At 40.4% G+C, this 19,761-nt stretch overlaps 1 protein-coding gene across 1 annotated transcript in view; it reads left to right on the top strand.

Moving 5' to 3' along the window:
- mmp17a (matrix metallopeptidase 17a) overlaps nucleotides 1–19,761 on the top strand; it is an 81,480-nt gene that overhangs the window by 40,868 nt on the left and 20,851 nt on the right. The window contains exons 2-3 of the mRNA XM_061698382.1: nucleotides 9,923–10,055; nucleotides 11,397–11,532. Coding sequence (XP_061554366.1) covers nucleotides 9,923–10,055; nucleotides 11,397–11,532 — 269 coding nt within the window. The remainder of the gene's footprint in view (nucleotides 1–9,922; nucleotides 10,056–11,396; nucleotides 11,533–19,761) is intronic.

Below are 19,761 nucleotides of genomic sequence, written 5' to 3'. Positions count from 1 at the left end.
CTTTTTATTTTTAGAAAGAAATTAAGGGAAAAAAATACCTGCACGAGCACAGCTGACCCCCCACAATACTCAATTCGCAGACTGGCTGACGGTTATCCAATTAACAGCCAGCTGCTAACCTGAGCTCACAACAGCCAATTCCACACTCTCATTCTCTGACTCAGTCGTCACTCACCAGGCCACGCCCCGCCTTTTAAAGCCACGCAGTCACAGATACTACAGAACATGAGGAAGGTGACCAACTGGTCAGAAATACTACCTGCAACTCATGCATATTTTGCTTTACTATTGTTGTTTAATAATTAAAAAATATTTGTTTCCGATTATTGAAATAATCCATGAGATAATCAATTCAAAAAATATTTGGTAGCCCCTGCCTGAATCACATACACATGCACTGAGAGAGGTGAGCCGCAGAGAGTCAGCATTTCTGACACGTGGCATTATATTCTTGTGATTTTCCTATGCCTTTTGCTGTCATTTTAATACTCATCTATGCAGAGTTCATTCTTGAGCTGAAGTGAGCCTAACTGTGCAAGATTTCACTTGCAAGCTCACTGAGACCACCTCTTCAAGTGGTCTTGGTAGCCTGGTGTGTGTGTGTTTTTTTTTTTAGGTGCACATCAGGTCTTGGATGATCACACGTTCACACTGTGATTTGACAGACTGCATAATTAGCACCATAGAACAAAACCTCCGCGTTTGTCCTTACACTCAATATAAAATACAGTACAATCACTGAGGTATAATCTCAATTACATCAGGGATGATGATTTTCTTTATTTCATTTTCAGTTGTTGCAGTGGTAATCTATTTAGTATCCTAGAACATATCTTGTTTATTACCCACAAAGAAAATTAACTTTAAACAAATGAAAACTTTAGAAAATATTCAGATATGCCCATGATGGAAGCTTTATTTAGATTAGAAAAACAGCAGCTCCCTCTGATGACTGAGAGCCTCAAGGTATTTGTTATTGTTTGACCACTGACTTTTGCAAGTGATGAATTTGTGCACATTTCGAGGACATGCAGTCCCTGTTCCAGCTCGCTACAAGGTTATTTGTACCTCACTTTAGTTTTATGTGTATAGCCGACCCTTGTGTGGCGTCACTACCGTACCGTGGACGGGATAATCAAGTCATTCTGGGCGCTCATGGTGGCTCAATCTTGGGAAGTGGCATTGATGTTGCCTATTTTAAATTATTGAAATTTATTGTGTGTTGGTTATTGTTAATATTGAAAGCCCTTTTACCTTGGAAAAGAAAACTACAAATCGATACAAAAAATGCAATTGAAAGGACACACGAACTACAACTCGAATATTTCAACAATCCAGGCCCCAAAGAAAAACGTTTCCACAGCGTGATAAATAAGCTATTAGATGCTACACGCCCATGACTTCAGGACCTTTTGCATTTGTGCCTTAAGCAGCTGTTTGCTCACTGAACCCACTTAAAAAAAAAAGAGGAATATTTTCAGGTTGGAGTACACAGTGTTTCCCACTGCTGTAGAGCTCTTAATTGCACTGAGTGTGCCTCGGTTGCTGCAGTGTTTTACAGCGGTACCGTAAACAGCATTATATAATTAAAAAGTGGATAACTTTTGTAAAGCAGTGAATGGGCTGTCAAGAAGGTGCGTTACATTTCCTTCTATCGGTGTGTTTGTTCTTCTACATGTCTCTGTATCTTGTTAGCTTTAATATTAACTGCTCCTTTTCAGTGTTGCTTCATTTGTTACATGAAAACAACTGCGGTATCAAAGCTTCTCATTAGAAGAAAAATATTTCATCGAAATCTAAGAATTTCTAAAGGCAAACGTCTGCGATCGTACAACTCAGAGTACAACCAGTTCTAGGGAAGAATACACCTAAAACCGCCATTGTGCATGACATCATGCAAAAAGTCTGTCAATTTTGCCAGATTCCGTCTCATTAACTTGGTGGGCATCCAAAAGACTTCACGTTTTTTTTGTGTTTTTTTTTAATCACTACAGAAGGGCACCCAGGAGAAATCCAAAGCTGATCATAGAACCAGAAATAAAACTTTCCAATGTCCAATTACGATGTAACCATGTAGTAATGGAAGACATCTCTGTCTTGGCTGCTTAGTACAATATGACTAAGGTAGTAATTAATTTACAGTGTAGGTGGTTCTCTGTTTAGGATGGAATTCCATTCAGATGGCGACGATGAAGCCCAAATTTGTTCGTACATTGGCTATAACACATTTTCACACGTGTTTGGGAGATTTTGGAACGGTCTATTGAAACCAAAGTTGAATTTACGTTCCATAATTCCAAAAAGCATGTTTGTTGCAAACAAAACACTGCTCATTACCAAAGGAACGCCATGCCTACAGCAAGGGAAGGTTGGTGGCAGCATCATGCTCTTTTTTTTTTTTTTTCTACAGATGGAACTATAGCCTTAGACAAGGTAAAAGGAATTATGAACAGTTCGAAATACCGGTCAGTGTTGGTACAAAACCTTTAGGCTTCTGCGACAAAGCAAACAAATTGTTAGGGAAAGCCAACTACAACATCTGAACTTCATTTGGGGTTAATCAGAGGCACTTTAAATGGTGTCAGGTGTGTGCTAACTCAGATTTACCATGCGTTTGAATGTGATTGGTTAATTCTGAAGACAGTCAGGTCACAGTTATAAGAGGGTGTGCACACTTGTGGAATCACATTATACCAGTTGTTTATTTTTACATTTCCCCTCGAAAAGAGTGAGTCACCAAAAGACCAGCATTTTGCGAGTGTCAGGCTCGGAATGGAACATAAGATACAACTAAGTCAGCAAAATAGGAACGTGCTAAGCCATATAATATTTTCGAAGTAACAAAATCCTTAACGTCACATCTCAGGTGGCCCGGGAGCCCATGCAAGTTGGAATATAAAGGGGTGATAAGATCAAACTTTTGAGTCCTCGTCCTCTGCAAGAGTGTCAGTCTGTAAAATGTGGTAGTAAATGGAACCTTTTAAAACCAGAAATGAAAAGACCAGAAAGCAGCATGTTACAATAGTCACTGAGCAATGTAACAAAATACATGAACTGGGGTCTCTGCGTCACTCATGGTTAGAATCGGCCGTATCTTAGTGATATTGTGAACATGAAAAAAGTGGTGTAATTTTTATATGGAAAGCGATGACAGTGCAACAGCGACTTGTAATGTTTGTAAATTGAGGATTTCACATGAAACTGAGAGAGGCGAGCCCTACCCTGAGATGGGCTTGTATTTGTGACTAAATGTGACGCTAACTCTTAGAAGTGGAGTTAAGCGCTCTGGTTTTCCTTCTACAAGGTTGCACTCCGTAGAATTGATTCATTGACCGTTTAAGAAGATCTCTATTTTGTTTTTGCACTAAGTGGAATTTCTGATGATATATTTTTTGAATTTTAGTTTATTATATTCAGGATATTTAAATGTAATTACTATGCATCATTGTGTTGGGCTGCACCACTTTAATTATATGACTTGGTTTGAACAACTGCTGCACTAGATTTATAGCCATTTACGAAGGTATCATCATGTATGAATACTTTTATTTAAATAAAAAAAAAATTTCGACAATTGACACAATTTGGTTAGCACATCTGCCAACTGGTTAGCACATCTGCCTCACAGTTCTGGGGACCGGGGTTCAAATCCCAGCCTGCCTGTGTGGAGTTTGCATATTCTCCCCGTGCCTGGGTGGGTTTTCTCCGGGTACTCCGGTTTCCTCTCACATCCCAAAAACATGCGTGGTAGGTTGATTGAAGACTCTAAATTGCCCGTAGGTGTGAATGTGAGTGCGAATGGTTGTTTGTTTCTATGTACCCTGCGATTGGCTGGCGACCGGTTCAGGGTATACCCCGCCTCCCGCCCGAAGGTAGCTGGGATAGGCTCTAGCAGCCCGCGACCCTAGTGAGGATAAGCGGTAAAGATTGGATTATTATATACCGTTATATATACCGTTTATATATACCTCATAGTAATAATTGCGTTTGAATAATTTTTTTCAGGTCTTAAAATGTATCATACAATCAAGTCAGTTGAACTGTATCAGTATCAGGAAGATTTTTAAAAATGTTTTTCCTCAGGGCTTTTTTAATGTAACATATCATTTCCTGCTCATGCTTCGGCAGCCTGTGAACTCCTTCCATTTTATCCACCAGCAGATGACCCTCCATATTTACCCTTCTCATCAACCTATACATCATATCATGACAAAATCATGTGGGGATTAATGCTCTTTTACTTCATATAATTACATCGTATTGGTCATTTAAACCAGATTGTTCAATCTTTTGTCAAAACTCTGCAAAACCCTACCTTCTAAGGACTCTGCTGTTATTTGAGGGGGTTACATAGTCATTGCACAACTGCACACTTTATTGTGTGTGAAATCATAGTCTCTGCTTTAGTTCAACATTTATGAGGTTGTACAACTTGAGACTCAAATAACCTCTCACAGTAGAGTGTTTCCACAACGGGATTATTTTTTTGCTAATGACAGGTTTTGTATGTGTTCCACTATTTTTCTCTCTCTCTTGTAGAGCGTATTACAACTAAAAGGTTGATAGTCTTACAACAGTTTGATAAATAAATCAAAAACTAAGCTGGTCATAAAAGTAAAGGCTCTGTCAAAAAAACAAACAAACAAAAACAACAGGTGGGCAGTCTGCTGGTCGTCATATCAAGAAGCTGTGTTTTCAATTTAAATGGTGTTCCAACAATTAGCTGTTAGATGAACTATTCCCTCTTCTGGCAGTTGTATAACAAATAAACTCATAATTAAATTGTTTTTCAGTCAAGCAAACTATTTAATTTTACACAAGATAATTGCCAGAGCTAGACAAGGGAATATTAATTGAATGTTAAGAGCGTTTGTCAATTGTGTGGAATTGCTTGTTAATTAATTGTGTCTTGAAGCAATTGAGGGCTACAGCCAGGCAGAACTGCACTATGCCAACTTTTCACAGCGGCATTCTTCTTCATAAAGTCCTTTTTTAACATTGCGCTTGGTTTTTGATGTGTTCATGGCGCAGGACGGTGGAAGAACAATGGCAGCCCTGTGCAAGCATGTCCATTTGGCACTGGTTGCTAACATACCAGGCAGGTAGTAGCCTGGTGCCTTTTCCCACTGGTTTGGACGTAGTTACAAACGACAGCCCTGGCTTTAGAGGAGGAGATGTGATGCAAGTGCAACTTTTGTGGCTATGCTACATTTATTTTAAGCTATTATTTCTCTTGTTACAAATGCTAAAATCACACGTGTTTACCACTTTCAACCAACTTCAGATATGTCAAATTATGTCATTTTTCTTGTTTCCTAAAGCTCGGGAAACACCTCATTTATTATTTTTTCCTTCGTGAGTGAGGAGCTGGGCGGGAGGCTATCCCAGCCCGGCCAAAGCCAGACTTCCCCCTGGACTGGTCACGAGTTAATCACAGGGAACATAGACAATGTTGCGTACTTAACAAATCCACCAGAATCTCTTACTGTTGTCACCCTGAAATCACGCCACCACCACCTCTCCTACTGGACACGCCATCTATCGTGACAGCGTGCTGCCGTCCAATTTTTGCGCTTGGGGTGACCACCCACCCACCTTGTGCGCCACCACCCGAAGTGGCCCAGCGTTTCATCATTGTGCTACGGCAGCACATTCACTCATGAATGGGTTAGTTGACGGTGCATTCCCCTCTGCTAAGTGCTGTGTGAAGAGGCCTTAATATGAAGGTGTCTTTGAAAAAGGAGTTAAAAACTTTCAGAAACACGAAAAATACATTTTTTTTTTAACCCATATTCAATCATGGCTATCTCTAACTGTAGCAATATAGTTATACTTGGATGTTTGAAGCGGGCAATACATCTTATTTCACTCACAACCACCATTACCTCCGTTCTTGTACTTGATTGCTTTCTTGTCACTTGTTTGAAATCCTGACAGTAGAAGGAATAGAACATTTTGTTTTTCAAGCGAAAAGTATGCCTAAACGAGGGCTTATTTTTTTTCCATATAGCAGCGCCACCAGCCATTGAGGAACTAGAGGCTATCCCAGCTGACTCTGGGCGCAAGGCAGACTTCACCCTGGACCGGTCGCGAGTCAACCACAGGGCATATTTAGAAAAATCAACTATTCATGTTCGCATTCACACAGTCACCGTGTAGGAACTAAACCCACCCTGCCTGCACGTAGTTCAGGCGAATGAAACACTACAGTCAGGCGAATGAACCACCACTACATCATGAGCCACATAAAAAAAATCCAGATTAATAGAAAAGTAAAAACACATTTATCACCATTTACTCTATTCTGATGGCAGATCAGTCTGTCACCGGTGACAGCGTTGAATATATTTTTTCACAGAAAGAAACACCAGTGTGTCAAGGACATTGTTTTATTACAATTCATTTTTCTCAAATAACATTTTGATTGTATTCAAGACTTTGTTTGCATGTTAGTTGACTCATTTCCTTTCGGTTATGCCCCATGACCTTCAGAAGATAAATGGATGCATTATAAGGTGCACATTTCTCAGACAGGAAAATTTCACAACACGATTGTTTATACGAAGGCTCAAGCAAGGATTTTTCCCTCAAGTACAAGACCAAGAAAACCAAAGTGTTCAACATCATTTTGGCGGTGTTGCGTCTTTGCTTCTGTAGATCTAAATAATTCATGATTAAAAAAGACTGGTGCCTCAGCCATCTGCGTCGGCCCACTCAAGCCACACTTAATCACAGATTAAGACAGCAAATTTTCACAGGCAAGCTTGGGTTCTTTTATTGCATTGCAGTGTACAACATTTTCTGTTTCGGCGGGTGAGTGAGAAACTCACTTCACACACCCTTTTCATTTGCACCTGACCCCACATCAAATCTCTCTCAAGTCACATTTTATTTTCAAGGCATCCTTTGCATCAATAGTTTAATTTCATCCATCCATCCATCCATTTTCTGAGCCGCTTCTCCTCACTAGGGTCGCGGGCGTGCTGGAGCCTTAGAATTGTCTCCTAACAGACAGACAAGAGATAACATAACAATACTCACAGGCATACATTTTTTGTATCCCTTATGAAGAAAGACTGTTGTTACTGCAGCTTACTGAGGAGCTGTGACCGTCTCCTTGTATGTGAATGTCAGGATTATACTTCTCCCTGGTGGCCAAGGCGCACACACCAGAAGGAGCAGCACAATGTCTATTGAATTAAAGCCAAAATGTTGCTCAATTCCATACAACTTGCTGAATTTTTAAGGATAATTTGTTATGCCCATCCCTTGCTAAAGCATTTGGAGAAACGTAACAGGTTGTGTGACAAAAACCTGTCAAAGATTTGATTAGTCATACTGCATTCAACTACCAGAAGGGGACAGTAATTCAATTGAAATGTAATTGGAAGAACACCATTTCAATGAAAAACATCTTTTGTCTGCCCACCTTTATGTCAATCCCTAATGGCAAAGCAGCAGTGTGACAGAAAAACAACCAGAAAGAATCCATTAAACCAAGAATGAAGAAGAAGCGGTAGGCTAATTGGGGCCAGTGGTAATGACTTGAATGCAAACAATATTGAATTGATACAGCAGCCATAAAGAATGGATAAAATACCGTAAGGTATTCACACAGACAATGTATTCAAATTTAAATCTATCCATCCATCCATTTTCTGAGCCGCTTCTCCTCACTAGGGTCGCAGGCGTGCTGGAGCCTATCCCAGCTATCATCGGGCAGGAGGCGAGGTACACCCTGAACTGGTTGCCAGCCAATCGCAGGGCACATACAAACAAACAAGCATTTGCAGTCACATTCACACCTACGGGCAATTTAGAGTTGTCAATTAACCTACCATGCATGTTTTTGGGATGTGGGAGGAAACTGGAGTGCCCGGAGAAAACCCACACAGGCACGGGGAGAACATGCAAACTCCACACAGGCGGGGCCGGGGATTGAACCCCGGTCCTCAGAACTGTGAGGCAGACACTCGAACCAGTCTGCACCGTGCTGCCCAAATTTAAATCGATCATGATTTTTCAAGGACAAATCTAAATCTAATTTTAACAATGTGAGGTTTAGACCAATGACTGGTCCTTTTTTAATTAGGTTCTAATGTGTCACAGAACCATGCACTGAAGTCCCAATACAATTGATAAAGACAGGAGTCCATTTGGCTACTTTTGTCTCCAGGCCTTTTTGTGCATGATGCCTGATTGTAAGGCTGCTATGGCAAACCGGGAACTATGAACAGAAAACGTTATTACAATATTTATGTTATTCAGGCCCCTTAGCCTTAAAATACCTGGCTTCACTCAGTGTCCATGAAGGAGGCTACTTCAAACGTCTCTTCAGGATATTCACATTCTACCAAGGGTTAGTTCTATCTGAGTGTTGTCAAAGGTTGTGTATCTTCCATGATTTCTTTTTTTTTTTTTTTTTTTTTTTTTAACTTTTGTGAAAAATGTTTCTTCAAAGTTGCATCAAATTTCAGCGTTAGAGCCTGATCACGTTCAGCGAACATTAAAGGATTATTAACTCTGAGTGTGTGTTTGGCTTTTTGTGTTTTTTGTGGTTTTTTTTTTTAACGCTTATTCCAAAAGAAGGACCAGAAGACCAAAAGAAGAAAGTGTTTTAGAAGACTGTATAGTTTTACAATGAACTTCAACTGGGAGTGACAAAAAAAAACACACACATAGCATGCTTTGCCTCTTTGAACAATTGTGTGAGAGAAACATTGAGAGTAGTACTTTCTTACAAGATCTCCATACCTGATATGGATGAAACCGTAAGACTAATGAAGCATCTTTTAAATTGGGGGAAACTCTTTCCTGTCAAGCTGTCAAACACGTCAACCTTTTTTGGTGCAGTTGCAGACGCAAACAAAAGCATGGTGGGTGGCAGAGAGTGAGAAGTACCCAGAGGTTAAAACCGCTAATACACTCAACTCTGAATATTAATTCAAGATTAGACAATTTGCTGCCAGGGGCAGAATAAACGGGAAGCTGATTTATTGCAATTCATAATAGCTGGCATACCTTCAGTAGATGAAAACCTTTTGTGAAAATGAAAGAGGCCAAGCATAACTAGGAAGATGATTTGTCAATTTGGAGATGTTTTCGCATGTGTGCTTCTACCAAACAACAACAAAAAAACTAAATTGCCCTGTGATGTATTATGATAAGAGGCTTGGGCAGGTTTTAACACAAATGCAATTTCATGGCAAAATGAGTACAGAAATATCACTGCAGTGGCTCATCATCATAAACACAACCTCAGCTGTACTTCTCCTCCTACAAACATGTACATTTAAAATCAGGGGAGTAACCAGCTAAGTGTGAAAAATGTTCAATGGAAAATTGCTGTTTGCCTTTCCTTTGGGTTTGCATTGCCAGTGAGTGTAGCCACCAGTCTCCTCCAGATTTAACTTCTTACATCTACCACACAGGTTTGGTATTTATCACCATTTGTTTATTAGTAAGCGCGGCAGGATTACTGGTATGCAAAAACTATTTTGCTTGTTTCCACCAACTTTGGGGAGGAGTGGGCTTGGACCAACACACAGTCCATCCAAAATTCGATGTGGATTCAGATAAAGGTGTAGAACCAGGTATTATTTCTACCCTATTTAGGTTTTAATCCAAAATATCGGTGCTCAACCATTTTTAAATTATGTATTTTTACTTTCCCTATCAAAAAGATTTTAAAATTTCAATTGAGTTGTAAAGGTTATAGGGCACATGAATTGTGGAAAAGATTTTTGAAATTATTCATAGTGGTTTCATTTTTTTATTTCACAAAAACCTGGCATTTGAACAGTGTTGTCTAGATTTTTGATGTCCCATAGATAGACAGCTATGGAGAGTTTAGCCACTTCAGCGCTGTCCTTGAATTTCCCAGGATGACCTCTGACCTCTGTATCTCTCCCTGCTCCTCCAGGACTGGCTGAGCAAGTTTGGTTACCTCCCGCCCCCGGACCCTGTGACTGGCCAGCTTCAGACCAAGGAGGCCCTGACAAAGGCCATCAAAGCCATGCAGAAGTTCGGCGGGCTCAAGGAGACCGGAGTCTTCGGTATGTGCATGTTTGTGCGTGTTTTCTGAATGACCACAGCATGTGTCAACGGGTGTTGGATGTTGAATGCAAATTTATAATCTCTCCTGAGATTGCATTGAGGTGAGTAAAACATTTTGACAGTCTAAGAATGATAAGTGCACATCCTGCTCTCTCTCACAAACATTAGGCCATAAATCTTCATACACCTTCATGCACAGTGCACTTCCCGCTTACAGTTTTATTCTTTCATACACACCACTTTCCCAGTTTACATGCATGAGTGTAGGTACAAGAGAGGTAGCCAATCTGGAAGATAAACATTTAGTAGATACATGTGTGTATAAATGTCTTGTAATGTTTAGACTGTAATTTAATCTGATTGCCCAAGTGATTGGGCTAAGTACATGAATTTTTTTGTTAAGTTTTTTTTAGCAAATCTGAAAAGGGAAAAAGTTACAATTACACTAGATTGCAAAAACTCCACCAAGGCAATCTAAAACAAAGGACATATTGTCCCACTCCAGTCCTGGAGGTGACAGTAACACGCATGATAATGTGAATCCCAATTGCCACACACAGCAAACTGAAAAGAAATTCCTTTATCCATATCTTTACTCCACTCCAGTCCTGCAGGTGGCAGTAACACGCATGATAATGTGAATCCCAATTGCCACACACAGCAAACTGAAAAGAACTTCCTTTATCCATATCTTGAGTTTTTTTGCTCACTAACTAACCTCCTTGAAAACTCTCCATTTAACATCCCGGCAGTGTTGCCGTAGCCCTTGTCTTCCGCACGCACCCTAAAAAACATTCTAAATGAAGCCTGCCTATTGCCAATATTGGCATTATGTTTAATCATGCAAACATGATCAAACCGTGATAAAACATCAGTTTCCACTAGTTTTGCATCTTGTAGAGCAACTTGGACAGAATATTAGCAAAGGAGACATGTATTTTTAGAAACGTGTCAAGGAAAAGCTACTAATTCTGTTAAAGACCCTATGAAGTGAACTCACTTCTACTGCCAGCCGAGAGGCTCAACAAAAGCCTGTTAGCTTGGAAGCTACCTGGTGACTAGCACCTCATGTCGCTGCGTGGAAAGCCCCGCGACGACATCTACCGGATGTATTTTTATGGCTCAAACTTGTAGGGATGTGTAGAAATAAAAAAGATGCTTGATAAGGTGGTGTCAGTTTTTCTGCAGGGTGTGGTTTCACACATCCATTGGATACGCCCACAGCATGTGGTAGTGAAGTCAACGGTTCGATTTTTTTACAATTTTGAAATCTTCAAGGACTTGAAGCAAATATTTTTTTATGTATTTGGTTGATGGTAAACGCTTTTGTCTCTCCTCAGACCAAGCCACATTGGGACTAATGAAAACCCCCAGATGTTCTCTGCCTGATGTGCCTGTGGCTGAGGGGACAATGGGCCGCAGGAAACGCAGCCTGACCACTCAGAACAAATGGACGAAGAGGCATCTATCTTGGAGGTATTAAACTGTTGACAACATGAAATAAAACCCTTTGAGTGAGTTCAAAACTGTGCTTAAACATGACAAGAATTTGACTGACTAGCCTATTTAATTCCATTGATTCTTTGAAGTACAGTCTGACTCTGTCTGTAGGCTTGCTAATCACATTTGTGCAGTGGAGAGTTAATTCTCAAACCAGTCACATTTTCAATATGTCCTTCCTTACTGTGGGTGGCCTGGATGACTCTTAATTGGGGAAATCTTTTGTCTAAATCTATTGATTTTAGGATCAATCTTTGCTAAAGGGATGTTGTGATACAAGCTCGCGAGACATTTAAGAAACACTATGCGTTACTCTGCTTTCTTATGCTTCTGTATATAAAAATCCATCCATCCGTTTTCCGTACCGCTTATCCTCACTAGGGTCCCGAGCGTGCTGTTTACAGGCAGTGTGAGTCCGCTGTAATGTACTGATTCATTGGTGAGATACACTGTTGTGTTGGTATGATGTCACGCTTTTCAGTAGCAAAGGCAGCCGTCGCCATCCAGCCTACAGATCCAGATCGGAGGTTTATTAGCCCTTAGCATTTTTCTGATGGTCTCGCCGCTGCACATGAACTTAGGCTCTTTCAGCCTCACGACGCACATAACTATCAATTTGCTAAGGCAGCCTACAGCTCTCCCCACATAAAATCGATGTCATTCTGTGTCCTGGTCAAAAGCACTGGTCTAGCAGTTCTGTGGGATGATGAGTATGAGCACGTCAACCGAACCATAACAGTCCTCTAATCCCTCCACAGTCATCAGACTTCTTGCTGCCAATGGCTATGCCATTCTGTCGCCCAACCTGTTGCCAGTTATGCCAAACTCCATAACAAGTAAAACATGTTGATTTAATGCTGTAAAGCATTGATTGCAATACCCTAAAACTACTGTTTTAAAAAGAAGGCTTAACCTTTTTCAAAATCGCAGGGAGACATAGCTGCAAATTGATAAAAAATTTACATATTTGAAAAAAAAAGAATTTCTGTCATTTACAAGGCTCCTTGTTTAATGTTTTATTAGCTCATTTCACTTCGCCTGTAAACGGTTGCATTTTCCCTGCCTTTTGCCATACCGCTGTTTCGTATAAACGGCGCCAATGTAGAAAGAGGAGGGGAACGATGCTGACTTGAAAAATTGTACAGAGGTGGGCAGTTGCCTCTGTATAAGGGTAGGATGTTAAGTGTAAGGGTGTTCTGCAATGCCGGGAGCAGGAGTTTGGTGTGCATTTTAACACCCCGACCTGTTGAATGCAATTCTCACTGTCCGACAAATTTTATATGTCACACAAGACGCTGGTGCGGACATCAAATTGCAATACGCGACGAGAGGGAACACACAGTTACAGCAGTATCCCGCTTTGCTGGGATCTGTTGTAAAAAGCACTGGAGAATTGGCTATGGCTCTGTCACAGAAAGATTTTTGAGAGGTTCAATCTGAGTTGCAATATATTTAAAAAAAAAATAATCTACTGTTATTGTTGTTGCTAGCATTAGTCATATTAAAGCCCTTGTAAAGCGAATTCATAAATTTGTTTCTGCATAAATTATTAATGTGCCTTGTGGTTGGCCGTGAGTGCACGCATGTCACAGCAAAAAAAAAAAAAAAAAATGCAGGCAGGGGATCAGCATTGGCGTGGCCGCTTTAGAGCGCCTCATTGTTGTGCCTTGGAAAAGCTCCACGGTGATCTGGTGGGATATATTCCAGCCACCGGAGGCTTTAAGCGGGTATATTTTCGTGACTCCAACACATAGTTACAATTTAGGGAGATGAAGTTTCATCCATTTTTCCAGATCATAGAAGTGGTATTTGATTGACATTTGACAGTTGAGCGGGGCGTGATATCAGTGCATTCAGCAGACACGGGTTAGGGGTTACCACCACAACGTTTGAGAGCAGAGAGAATGGCATGATTTTTCACAATTTTGAAGCCTCATTTTATCAACTTTTCTCTATTGTTTTTCAAATTTAGGAGACATTCATTTTCATTTCACAGGAACATTTGTCAGTAGGTATCAGAACTTTGATCTGAGCTAAAATGTCTCAACTGAAATTTCTGCCAATGATATGCAGAAGGGATGATCATGTCGACATTGTGTGTCCTCACATTCCCAGGTTGTCGCTTGTTCTAAAATATCTCTACAGCTATTCCAATGATTGCCATGAAATTCGGTGGCGATATCTCAGTGCCAGAAGGATGCGTGACAATACCTTTGCAAGCCTCTGTCTTGATGTCTCCTTAGTTTAGCTCCCTTTCTAAATTTATTCTATCACAAGACACGTCATTTAACATTGATGGCGCTGTTCTTCAAACTTTGTTGTTGTTTTTTCTTTATGCACTGACTGTTGTTGTGGTATTTTGTGACTCCGTAATGTGGTTTGGCACAGATGTTTGGAGCTTTGTTCCTATTACTAGGTATAGCCTACAAAACCCCTGAGGGTTTTTGCAGTTTTGTTTGTTTTGTTGTCTGTATCAGCATTTCAGTTGAAAAAATAGATAATTGATTTCACTATAGTAACAATAATACCTATTCCTTTTTGTTAGTTCTATTACTTGAATTTTGGTGTGCAGCTGACAGCTTGTCTTCTTAGTTCAGTGGAGTGCGGTATTGCCTCAGGATGTGGTGTGTACCTGGTTATGGGAAAAAAGTACGGTGGGCAAATCATACTTCTTTCTACTGCTTCTGGAATGTACGATGCAGAAAGCCTATAAAGAAAGCTAAGTGATGAACTATACGTTATAGTGTCCAACTGTGCATGTTTAATGAACAAAGGTTATGGTGGTGTTATGTTGAGAAGCAATGATAAATCACACATAAAAATTAACGCATTGTTTTGCCAGTATACTGTACTTCCAGCAAAGGTTAAGGTTGGTATATCTTGAAAATATATAGATTTCCTAACATCACGCTGGTCAGAGTTGCATATGTGTGGGAGCGAATTGCTATGCATGGGTTTCTGGTAATGGTGTATCTTAGGTATACTATACTACTACTTTTTTTTTTTTTTTTGCTGCGATGCTCAGTGATGGCAGTCAGTTGATTCTATGATGTAAGGCATCAGTCGTACAAAACAAATGCAACAATCCCGAGCATTCTTCACACTTGATGTACTTGGTCTCAAATTGTGACTGGAGTCGTCAGATGTCAGTCAATGATGCAGGATTTGAGAGAAGCGAGATGCATTTCAGCATCATTTTCTTTTCTTTCTTTGTTGGCTCGACAGAAGAAGACAGCCAGCACTTATTATTCGCTCCTTTGAATTTTCGGAGTTCCCAGAAGAATTTGCAGTGTGCCCGTAATCGTTAACAGAGAGTATGAGGGTGCATTTTAAAATGCGAGCGGCAACATGTATGTTGTTCTTTACTCTTAATGACCATATTGCGTTTCTTTGAGCATGTCTGCAGTGGGCACACAGCCCAGAGGGGCCAAACCAATCTCCAGGGGACGGGTATAGATAGAGGTCTAATCTATCAGCCGCATGTTAAGACAAGGAAACCCAAATGCTTCAAGGTGTGTTTGTAAAAGTAATCCATCATGCCTTTTGGAAAACTAAGGTATTATAGCATAGGTATGAGGTCATTTAGGAATACTCAGCCAACAGTATCTGAGACACTGACCACAGCTGACACTGGCCACAAGATATTTATAGTTTTTTTTTTTCATGTGCAAGATAATTCATTGCAACATTCAGTTAAAGCAACATTCCGTTAAAGTTGATCTGCCACCAGATCAATTTTAACTGTTGATCAACTTGAAAAAAAACTTTAAAAGTTGATCTGTAGTAAATTTTCTGTCACCAGTTCTACATGGACTCTCACTACATTTGATGGCACATTTGTGCTTGTGTGGCTTTTCTCTGGATACCAAAAACATGCATGTTAGGCTCATTGAAGACTAACTGTGTGAGTGAATTGAGTGTGAATAGTTGTCTACTTGTGCCCTGCAATCGGTTAGCAACCAGTCCAAGGTGCACTCCGCCTCTCGCTCAAAGTCAGCTGGGTTGGGCTCCAGCTCACCCATGACCTTAATAAAGACCAGCGGTACAGAAAAGGGATGCAGAATGAATAAAGTCCGTTTTCTGTTTTGAATAGTGTTAGCAGTTCCATCTTATTAGCCTCAGGGTCGCAGGGGAGATGCAAATAGCTGCTTCGGGGTTAATTGCCAAGTTAATTGTGTCTAACTTGAACAGGGCTAAATTCTTCTTTCCTCCGAGGTGCAGGCAGCAAGTTGACATAGGGCCCAGCTGGATTTTGAGGCTAAGGTCTTTTATAGTTGCACAAAACTAGCTTGCTCACTCCTTAACTCTTCAAGGCATACATGTGGGAGCAAGGAGGACGTACAAACACACACACACACACACACACACACACACTATTGCTCTTTAATAAGGCCTACATCCATCCATCCATTTTTAATACTGCTTATCCTGGTCAAGGTCGCTGGGAGCTGGAGCCTACCACGGCTGACTTTGGGCAAAATCCTGAACAAATCATAGGGCTAAGACTTAGATATGTCTTAATATTTTGACATTTCTTGGAAAACATGCCTCAAAAGTTAAATAAAACTTAAACATTGACAGGCCACCACGTGTAACGTCCGTAATTCTAAAAATAAAAATAAATGATTTCATCTCAGCGAGCATGTATAGGCTAAACTTCACGTGTGATTTAATTTTTTTAGTTTTTTACTTTTTTGACAGACATACATTAATTTCAGCAACAGCATTATATTCTCTTTCAATTATTATGTCATGTGTCTTCAAAGAATGAGTAGTTTTTAATGTGTTTTCATCTAGTCTTGATAGTTGTACACGAGTTGCGTAGAATGCTGCTTGTACACTTAAAGGTTTTATGAGGTTAATAGCTTTCGCTTGGAACAAATAAAACTCTTTTTACTTCATTTCCCATGAGGAAATTATTTTGAGATTAGCACAACCGACATCATAGATTGGATTGCATTCGATTTTGGAAGTTCAGCTATATCGTAAAACGCTGCAGCCGGAGTTGCACGAGAGCTAACTTTAGCTTTTCCTAAAAATTCTCAGAAGCGTTGCAAAAAGAAACAAATATTTATGCTGTTTGATGATGAATATTCACAGGCATCCTGAAATTGCATCCTGTTTTCATAGATGAGAAAACACAAGGTTGAATGGAGAGAATTTCATGACTTGCTAGCATGTGCATAACTACAATTTGGTGCTGTTTTTACCACACCGCTAACATGAATAACACTGTTATGATGAGATTTAAAAATGGTAAAGCTAATTCCTGTTTGAACCAGAATGAATGTTGTGACATTAAGCTTCTTGTTGTTTACTGACTGCCCGGTTTGCTTCGCATCAGTTTGCAACAATGCCTGTCTCATTTCTTCTTCTGTCAAAGCAAAAGATGCACGATCTGTCCCGGACTGCCTGTTCAATAGCGCGTGTGTGTTTCTTGATGTAAGCACTTCTTTATGCCTGTATTATATTGGATTGATGTGGACGAGTCAGACAGCACGCTGTGTTCTCAGGTATTTATATGTGAGTCAATGATGCACGCTCAGGAAGCTTTGTTGGGCTTTAAACAGCATTGCAAAACTCTTACAGGTACACTTTTGTTGCACTCTCAAACTTTGCTGGTTCGCAAAATTATTACTTTCCAGCTGCTTGTGAAATTTCAAGAAAGTAAATATTTATGTTGTGATCGCACGGCCAACAGCTTGATCAGGCTCCAGAATCTGGCAGGGTGTTCATTGGCTCTAAATTTACATCTGTGGGGTATTTTAAAATGGAGTCAAATATTTTATTTTGATGTTAGGACTGATGTCATGTGTATTTTATCCATGACATGTTGATTTGAGGGCTGCGCAGTGGACGAACGTCGGCACGTTCCTCTAACAGTTCTGAGGTTCTGGGTTCAAATCTCGGCTCTGGGCTTCCGGCGTTGAGTTTGCATGTTTTCCCTGTGCTTGCGTGGGATTTCCTCCCACGTTCCAGAAACGCGCATGTTAGGCCCACAGCACAGCGAGCAACGCGACCTTACGTGACTGAAATGGACAACGGACTGTGAGGACTGAAGACTATCTCCAAAAATAGTTTCCATTTGTCACTTTCAATGCTAGACTGTTAGTTACAGAAGTTGGCCGCTGTCGACTTGAATTTTCAATTCTATGGTTGTCATGATTTTCTTGTGTCATCCCAAACACACACATACGCACACACACACAAAGCCGATGAAAAAGATAATCATTTAGTTGTCCTATGAGCTGAAGTTGCAGAAGTCTTATGCAACAGTATGCACGACTGTAGTTTGAATGTGTTTTTGGGCAACACTTTTTTCAACAGTTTGGTTAAATTCAGAATTATACAACCTAAGGGTCATTTGACTGTAGAATAGAATGGTAGAAAAAGGCCTTTATATGTTAAGCAATGTTTTTTTTCTCCCACAGTAGCTAAATAGATAGTAGCTCTACAGAAGAAAAAAACCCATCAATTTTCTACACTGCTTATCCTGTTCAGGATTGCTGGGCGCTGGAGCCTATCCCAGTTGTCTTCGGGCAAAAGGCAGACTACACCCTGTCCTTGTCACCAGTCAATCACAGCGCTCATATGGGGACAGACCACCATTCACGTTCACACCATCACAGAGAGGCACGTGAGCCCATGGTGCTTGCAAAGACGTCAGGCATGTACATATTTATAACGCCAAGCAATGAGAAGGAGCTAAATAAGCAAAAGCAGCTGTTCATGAATAATAAATACTGTATGTGCAGATATGCATGATTATCCATAAAATAAACTAATGATTTATGTCAAGTAACAATATAAAATCCAAAGATGGCTTTAGAGTGGGCAGCGCAGTGGTGTAATGGTTAGCATGTCTGCGTTCTGGCTTCGAATCTTCGCTCGGGCCTTCTTGCGTGGAGTTTGCATGTCCTCCCCTGTACTTATGTGGGTTTTCTCTGGGTGCAGAAACTTACTCCCACATTCCAAAGTGAATCAGTCAGACCAACAGGTGTTAATGTTTGTCAATATGTGCCCTGCGATTGTTTGGTGATCATTCCAGGACTTTTACCGGTATAGAAAATGCATGGAGGGTATTAGAGTACAAACAATGTACTACAGTCATCAGTAGTGGTCATGAATCTCTAAAGTTAAGAAAATAATGTTGCGTATAACTGTGTAGCCAGAATAAAGGAAACAAAGTGTTTTACAGCAGTTAGGGTAGCATAGATAACTTCAGGGTTTGTATTTTATTTAATGTTGAGAGAAGAGAGGAAACGTAAGTTCTCTTCATAGTCTTTTTTTTTGTGAGAAAGAAATAGGAAAATTAAATGAGCACAGTGGTGCAGACTTAATTAGGGCAACTTCCTTGGGGAAAAAAAAGAACACAAAATCTGTGGTGGACTAAAATCTTATCAATAATTGAAAACGTGAAATTTACAAACTGATGCAATCCCTGCGTCCGGTCCATCGAGTAAATCCAATTTTGGCGAGGCACCACAGAGAAATAGCACATGGCTCGTTTGTTATGCATACACAGTCACCTAATGTAAACACAAGCATTTGCCTGGGACTCCGCACATCATCCCAGTTGCAGGACAACAGGGCTCTGACCTTGGCCGACTTCACCGCGATTGCCCCGTGCGCTCCCGCGAGCAAGCATGCACAATATGGATACACATATGTTTTTATTTACACACCGAACGCAATCACCTGCCCTTGTTCTTCCGAATTAGCTTTAATAAGCCGGTGAATTGTCTGTGGAGGATAAGCAATTTGCAACGACCTTGGAAAAGTGTGGAGCAGCAGTCAGGGGCGATTCTGTTCACGGTGTAAATAAATATGCTGCGTGTGGGCACATCTGCGTATAGAAAAGTTGGAAAAATTTCACCAGAGAATCTGATCATGTTTTGAGGTGGCTTCATGCATGCATACCAATGAGGTGCAGCTCATCTTTCAAACCTCCCTCGTGCTATTTAGCTTGTAGTAACTAATACTGCCTGTGTGCTTTTTCACATGTTGACACATTTGCTAATTGAGCATATAATTTAGCTGGACTAATTAACTCATTGACATCACTGGGTGTGTCGAAAACATTGGCAAGTGAATATTAGAAGAAACATCATCTCACACATGGCAATATTCACAGGCATGTTCGTACTTCTATTTCCAATGTTGACCATGGTAACGCTGATTCTGGAATTTGAATAGAGCTCACCC

This window comes from Phycodurus eques, chromosome 15, assembly GCF_024500275.1.
Source record: "Phycodurus eques isolate BA_2022a chromosome 15, UOR_Pequ_1.1, whole genome shotgun sequence".
Lineage (NCBI taxonomy): Eukaryota > Metazoa > Chordata > Actinopteri > Syngnathiformes > Syngnathidae > Phycodurus > Phycodurus eques.
Note: the sequence above shows the minus strand (reverse complement) of the source record. Positions and strands in the feature narration are given on the sequence as shown.